General features: G+C 38.8%; 1 protein-coding gene across 1 annotated transcript; it reads right to left on the bottom strand.

Moving 5' to 3' along the window:
- Positions 1-1,219: 1,219 nt before the first annotated feature.
- On the bottom strand, positions 1,220-6,879 carry LOC130082689 (pancreatic secretory granule membrane major glycoprotein GP2-like). Its single transcript, XM_056247546.1, has 3 exons — positions 6,724-6,879; positions 1,699-1,944; positions 1,220-1,421 (listed from the first exon to the last, which is right to left on the bottom strand). Exons 1-3 carry the CDS (start codon positions 6,750-6,752, stop codon positions 1,220-1,222), a joined length of 477 nt encoding a protein of 158 aa, XP_056103521.1. The 5' UTR covers positions 6,753-6,879.
- Positions 6,880-7,251: the final 372 nt, after the last annotated feature.

The raw sequence follows: 7,251 nt of genomic DNA, 5'->3' as shown, positions 1-7,251 counted from the left end.
CCATTTTTTGCTAGTCATCGTCGCGTTATCTCATAAAAAAAAGTGCGTCAACGAAATAATTTCGTTATCGTCATCGTTGACGAAAACAACTTTGTATGGAAAACAGCAGTGCCAGAGCCCAGCCTGCTGGATAATGTTCCAGAGTAGAATGATAGAGACCGTCGGCCATGGAACATCAACATCGCCTTCGCTGAAAGCATGACAAGCTACCTCTGCCATCAGTACTCTTCACACCCTCATGAACAAGATGGACGAGTTGCGTCTGAATGCAAGAGTCTGATCTAAATATCGCAAGTCATGTCTCCTGATTCACACAGAGAGCTGGCTCCAAGGAGATTTCCAGGATTCATTGTTGATGTGCTTCTTCAAAGTTTGCATGGACAGAAATAACAACTCAGGGAAAACGAGGGGGGGCGGTATTTGTGTTTTTATTAAAGACTCTTGATGTAGAAACTACTGTTCTCCAGATCTTGAACTCATATGTACAAGTTTAAGACCCTTTTTTTACGCAGAGACTATGGAAATATTATCATCTGCACTGCCCATCTAAAGCTACTTTACGGAGAGCTGATTGTGTCCATCAGCAATTGCAAAACAAACCTGATGTGCAAATTAGGAGTATTTGTATTAGGAGATTTGAATCATTGTAAGATGGACTATGCTCTACCAGGGCTTTACCAATATGTTTGCTATGGTACACAGTAAAACAATATATTGGACAGATGCTATAGTGATATCAAAGAAGCATATGTTGCTAAGGTTAGACCTCTCTTTCTAACTCGGGCCATAATACCATCTAGTTAATCCCTACTTATTGGTCTGCCTTCAGCAAGAGTACACCGGTCTTAAGAGCACAGTAATAAAGGAAGAGTTGAGTGGTCGCTTTCTGGACACAAATTGCGAGTTTTTTTTATCAAGATGATAATAATATTGATAGTATTTAAAAAAGTATTAAAAAAAATATATATATATATATTATGCCTGAGATTAAACATTGTATTAAGCAGAGAAATCAAGCTTTTTGATAAAGTGTAAATGTATGGTGGACTGTTGTGCGTTGCCCTGCTCTCTCGATAGCCCAAGACAAATTTATCAAAAACAATCAAATTAAGGAAAGTATTTAGAAGGCCCGTGGTGTGTTTATACGTGTCTTTTTCTTGATTTGTATATTTCCCTTTTAAGAAAATATTAATACTCCAATAATGTTGTAAAGAAAACATCAGAACAGAATGAGTTTTGAGAGGTTTTGTAAACTCACAGTTGAGCAGTGATTCCCTGCCAGAAGGCAGAGGTGAACCGTACAGTGCAGGAAGACCTTCGGGGCGTTTGCAGTGAAGACGAACATCCTGAAGGAGAACCGGCTGGACGTGGAGACTCCATTCTGCAGAAGCTCAACCGTGTCGTCATTTGGATTGGGACACCTGAGAATATCAGTCTTTAATTATAATATGTAAAGAATAAAGGAACCTGAAACTGTATAAAATAATGTCAACAAAAACACAGAAACAATTTACATTTTTCAAGTGTCCAACAAAAGCGTGCAGACTAAAAATCAGTAATTAATTGGGATCAAATTCATGGTGGCATGAAAGTGGTGCTTTCAGAAAATTTGTCCCGCAAAAGTGATAATAATGTCCTATAAATCTTTTCTTTTTTTTAAGACTTTTTGCGCTGATTAAAACACAAGAAAAGTCTTACTCTCCACTGATGAGGTCCCAGCGGACGGAGTGATGAGGATTGTTCTCAGGTGTCGCCCAACACGTGTCAATCACTGTGGCAAACTGACGGCTGTCAGCCCCCTTAACACGAGCTTCCACAAACATCTGCTGGTTCATCTCCACATTCACACTGCCATTAAAGGGCTGGGAAAACTCAGCATCCTGATATGGGACCATCCTGACCTGATATCTCCCTTGACCCGCAGGAAGCGTCTTGTGGACAATGCTGTTGAAAAAACAGTGGGGTAGATGTGTGGAAAAATTATACATACTGATGCATACTGTATCAATTCAATGACAATGAAGTATACAGTAGAATACATGCTGTCAGTGTATTTATACATTAGCTGCGTTTACATAGACCCTAATAATCTGATTGTAATCGGACTACTAGCGCGGTCAAAATAAAATAGTCACATGTAATCACTTCAAAGGCTGGTTTAAATCTTTTCCAATTAGATTGAGAGGACATGTAAACACTTGTTCGGATTAAAACCAAAACTAGAAAGTACTGCACAGTGACGAAGAAATTGCATATTGACATTTGAAGTGAGGAAGTGAGGAACGAGCTGTTGCTATTGTTGAATGAAGTGCCATAAATTACTGTTGTGTCACTCTACACTGTTCCTTCCACTCATTGTTTGTGAAGTGGAGCACGACAACATCCCATCCGTCCTTGTTTCAGACTCTCATCCACAGACGACTTGTTTTTAGCTCGGAAAGGGGCCTTTTTACTGCTTGATAAATATAAGCAGTTCATGTGCACTTTATTTAGCGTTCATGGAAACACTACGTTCAGATTCATCAATCGGATGATTTTATTACGATTGAATCAAAAAGTGTCCATGTAAATGTATGTGTATTCATGAAATGACTCTATTTTAGAGCTATACAGTTGTATACATGCTCTCGGTTTACAGAAAATTACAAGTCAAGTCAAATATATTTATATAGCGCTTTTCACAATACAGATTGTATCAAAGCTGCTTCACAGTATCAATCAAAACAACCTAAGAGTGTTTGTTTATTACTGGAAAAAATACATCCAAGTTTGGTAGAGCTGATCAGTGGTATGATGGGTCATTTAATTTGAAAATCCCCAAACTAAGCAAGCCAAAGGCAACAGTGGCAAGGAACCGAAAAACTCCGTCAAGTGACCCGATGGTGTCCTAAAACTCCATCAGATGACCCGACGGAGAAAAAAAAACCTTGGGAAAACCCAGGCTCAGTGGGGGCCAGTTCTCCTCTGGCATTTATGAATTAGAGGCCGAATATACAGTAACTGTAAGATAAAAATTTTATATGAATGCCTGACTAAAAAGATGCATCTTTAGTCTAGTTTTAAACTGGGAGAGCGAGTCTGAGCAACGAACAATATCAGGAAGGCTATTCCAGAGTTTTGGAGCTAAATGTGAAAATGCGCTCCCTCCTTTGGTGGACTTAGATATCCTAGGAATGACCAGAAGCCTCAAATTTAGTGATCTTAAAGAGCGCGATGGATTATAGGGCGATAGAAGATCCGTTAAATAGACTGGAGCTAAACCATTTAGAGCTTTATAGGTCAAAAGCAATACCTTGTAATTAATACGGAACTTTATAGGTAACCAATGAAGTGATGATAGAATCGGTGTTATATGATCATATTTTCTTGACCTAGTAAGAACTCTAGCGGCTGCATTTTGGACTAACTGTAGCTTGTTTATTGAAGATGCAGGACAACCAGCTAATAAAGCATTACAGTAATATAGTCTCGAGGTCATGAATGCATGAACTTACTTTTCTGCATCGGAGACTGATAGCATATTACGTAGCTTAGCAATGTTTCTAAGGTGGAAAAAGGCTGTTTTTGTAACATATGAAATATGCTTTTCAAAAGAAAGGTTGCAGTCTAATGTAACACCCAGGTCTTTTACTGTAGCGGATAAAGTAACAGGGCATCCTAATATGTTAAAGTCGTGCTGTGAAAGGTTTTGTGGACGGTTTTTAGAACCGATAAGTATTACCTCTGTCTTGTCTGGATTTAATAAAAGAAAATTACGCGTCATCCAATCTTTTATATCTTTAACACAATCTGTCAATTTGGATAATTTAGCGTTTTCATCTGGCCGTGATGAAATATATATTTGAGTGTCATCAGCATAACAATGGAAACTAATTCCATGTTTCCTTAGAATATTACCAAGTGGCAGCATATATATTGAGAATAATAGAGGGCCTAACACAGATCCCTGCGGCACTCCATAGTTTGCCGAAGTTATGATCGATTTTTCTCCATTTAAGTAGACGAAATGGTAGCGGTCAGATAAGTATGACCTGAACCAGCTTAATGCTTGTCCTTGAACACCAGTGTAATTTTGTAGTCGATCTAAGAGTATTGTGTGATCTATAGTGTCGAACGCAGCGCTAAGATCGAGTAAAACTAGTACTGAGATACAGCCTTTTTCCGAAGCTAAAAGTAAATCATTTGTGATTCTAACAAGTGCAGTTTCAGTGCTATGATGCGGCCTGAATCCAGACTGAAACTTTTCATAGATGTCGCTTTCTTGCAAGAAAGAGCCGAGTTGTGCGAACACTTGTGCGAACTTTTTCTAATATTTTAGACATAAATGGAAGATTTGAAATGGGTCTGTAGTTCGCTAGGTTATTTGGGTCTAATTGTGGTTTCTTAATAAGAGGTTTTATTACTGCCAGCTTGAATGTTCTTGGAACATGACCTAAAGATAAAGACGAGTTAATGATATTGAGAAGAGGTTCTTCCACTATAGGTAACACTTCTTTCAATAGTTTAGTTGGTATAGGATCTAATAAGCATGTTGTTGTTTTAGATGAAGCGATACGTTTATTTAACTCTTTTTGTTCTATGGTCGTAAAGCATTGTAATTGTTCTCGCGGGGTAATAATCGAGGCTGAATTACAAGGCACGAGCAAAGATTGAGCGTTTACGATTGTGGTTCTGATGCTTTAAATTTTCTTGGTGAAGAAGTTCATGAATTCATTACTACTAAACTGTAAAGAGGTATTTTGTTCAGGCGACGTCTGTTTATTTGTTAGTCTAGCCACGGTATTAAATAAAAACCTTGGATTATTTCGGTTGTTTTCTAATAGTTTGCGGAGATGCTCAGCCCTGGCCGTTTTAAGAGCCTTTTTATAACGTGACATACTGTCTTTCCACGCGAATCTAAAGACCTCTAAATTAGTTTTTTTCCATTTACGCTCTAAATTACGGGTCTCTCTCTTTAAAACATACATAGTATTATTGTACCATGGTGCTATACTTTTTTCTCTGACCTTTTTCAATCTAATGGGTGCAACAGTATCCAATGTTCTAGAGAGAATGGAGCACATAGTGCTAGTTAATTCGTCTAGTTCATCTGTTTGTTTGGGTTCAGGCAGCAGCTGAGTCAGATCAGATAAGCTATTTGAGAAATGATCTATGGTGGATGGAAGGATTGTTCTACCTGGTCGATAACGTGGCGCAGCATGACATATTACAGCAGTACGTAATATGCAAGTTACCATGTAGTGGTCAGTGACATCATCACTTTGTGGAATGATATCTATATCGGTTGGATCGGTTCCGTATGATATAATTAAATCGAGTGTATGATTAAGACGATGAGTTGGTCCGGTGACGTTTTGCTAGACCCCGAAGGAGTTTAATAAATCTGTGAACGCAGCCCCTAACGCATCATTTGAATTATCTACGTGTATGTTAAAATCTCCAACAATTAATGCTTTATCGACATTGACCAATAGATCTGATAGAAAGTCTGCAAACTCTTTTAGGAAATCGGCGTAAGGCCCTGGAGGTCTATATACGGTAGCCAATGCTAGAGATAATAGGGATTTTTTTCTTACATCTAAGAGCGTAACATTTAACACAAGTACTTCAAATGAATTAAACCTATGACGAGTTTTCTGAGTAACATTAAGGATATCTCTGTAGATTGTTGCAACACCGCCGCCACGACCGATCAGACGGGGCTCAGGCTTATAACAGTATCCTGGCGGAGTAGACTCATTTAGACCGAAATAATCATTTGGTTTAAGCCAGGTTTCAGTAAGACACAGAACTTCGAAATTATTATATGTGACCATTTCGTTTACAATAACCGCCTTAGGTGTGAGCGATCTAATGTTTAGAAGACCTAGCTTTAGAAATTGTTTTTGTTCACTAATAGCGAGATTTTTTGTTTTAATAACAATTCGATTTTTTCTTGATCCCGCGGTAGATTTATTATTTGATCTCAATAAACGAGGAATAGACACAGTTTCTATGCAATGTTCTACACTAGTATTAATATCAATTAAATTGGTGCAGTAGAGACTGTGATTTGGATTTTTGGTTACTAGTCAAATGGTCTTTAACATCTTGGAGATGTTATCCGACAGAAGATCTGCCCCGATTCTACTTGGGTGTAAGCCATCAGGACGGAAGAGCCTCGGTCGCTCCCAAAACAGATTCCAATTATTTACAAAGAGCAGTTTCTCCTCATTGCACCATGACAATAACCATTCATTTAGCGCGAATAATCTACTGAACTTTTCATGCCCTTTTCGGTACGTAGGAAGCGGTCCAGACACAATAATCGATGTTTCAGGCGATGTTCTGCGTACCGTATCAATAAGGCTCCTGAAGTCTTTCTTCAGAACCTCCGTCTGTCGCAGCCTAGTGTCGTTAGCTCCCGCGTGCAGCACAACAGCTCCGACGCGCTCGTCACCGTTCAAGATCTCAGTTACCCGCGCAGTGATATCGAGAACACGAGCACCAGGAAAGCAATGAGTGTGCACCTTACTTTTACCTAACGTAGCGTGGACGTGTCGGACCGTGGAATCGCCGATGATCACAGCATCGCGTTCCGTTTCACGAAGAGGGGAGAAGCGGTTCTGGGTGGAGATCTCGAAAACCGGGAGGGGCGAAAAGATTCTTGTCCCTACAATATAAAACCTGTTTTTTTCTGTTAAATAAAGTGACACAAACGGAGTCCAAACACTAAAGTCCTACCTCTCCAGTGGATTGATTTCCATATTCATAGAAACTGTTAGGGTTTGGGGGTATATACAGCAGAAATTCAGCTTCAGAGTTTTCTTCCTGTTGATGGGAACATTGGTCGAGCCCAGACCTCCGAAAATAAAGTTCTCATAAATGAAGTGGGTGCCATTGGCCTATGGACCAGAGACATAATAGTTTGACATTTTGAATGTGATTCAAGATATTGTCTACAAGAAATTTTAAGACATTTTTAAGAGCAGCTCGCATTAAACTACAATATTAAGAGCAAAACACAGTCAACTAAAAAAACAAAACAAAAACCATTGTCTGATTTAAACAATTTGTTTGATTTAAAAAAGGCTTAGTTGTACTTTTTCCTTAGTTGTACTTCAATGTTTTTGAGACATTTTTTTGTACATCGAGATGTGAGAGCTGAGTGTGTTTATTATGGTATTTATAATAACTCCTACCAGAAGAGTTGTACCACAAATGTGGTCATTGTTGTCGAAATGGAACTCCACTCTGCCCTTCTGGAGTGTC

This window comes from Rhinichthys klamathensis, unplaced genomic scaffold (assembly GCF_029890125.1).
Source record: "Rhinichthys klamathensis goyatoka isolate OS25496 unplaced genomic scaffold, OSU_Roscu_1.1 h1tg000049l_1, whole genome shotgun sequence".
In the NCBI taxonomy this organism is placed as follows: Eukaryota; Metazoa; Chordata; class Actinopteri; order Cypriniformes; family Leuciscidae; genus Rhinichthys; species Rhinichthys klamathensis.
The sequence above is the reverse complement of the archived record's forward strand: the minus strand, read 5'-3'. Positions and strand labels throughout refer to the sequence as shown.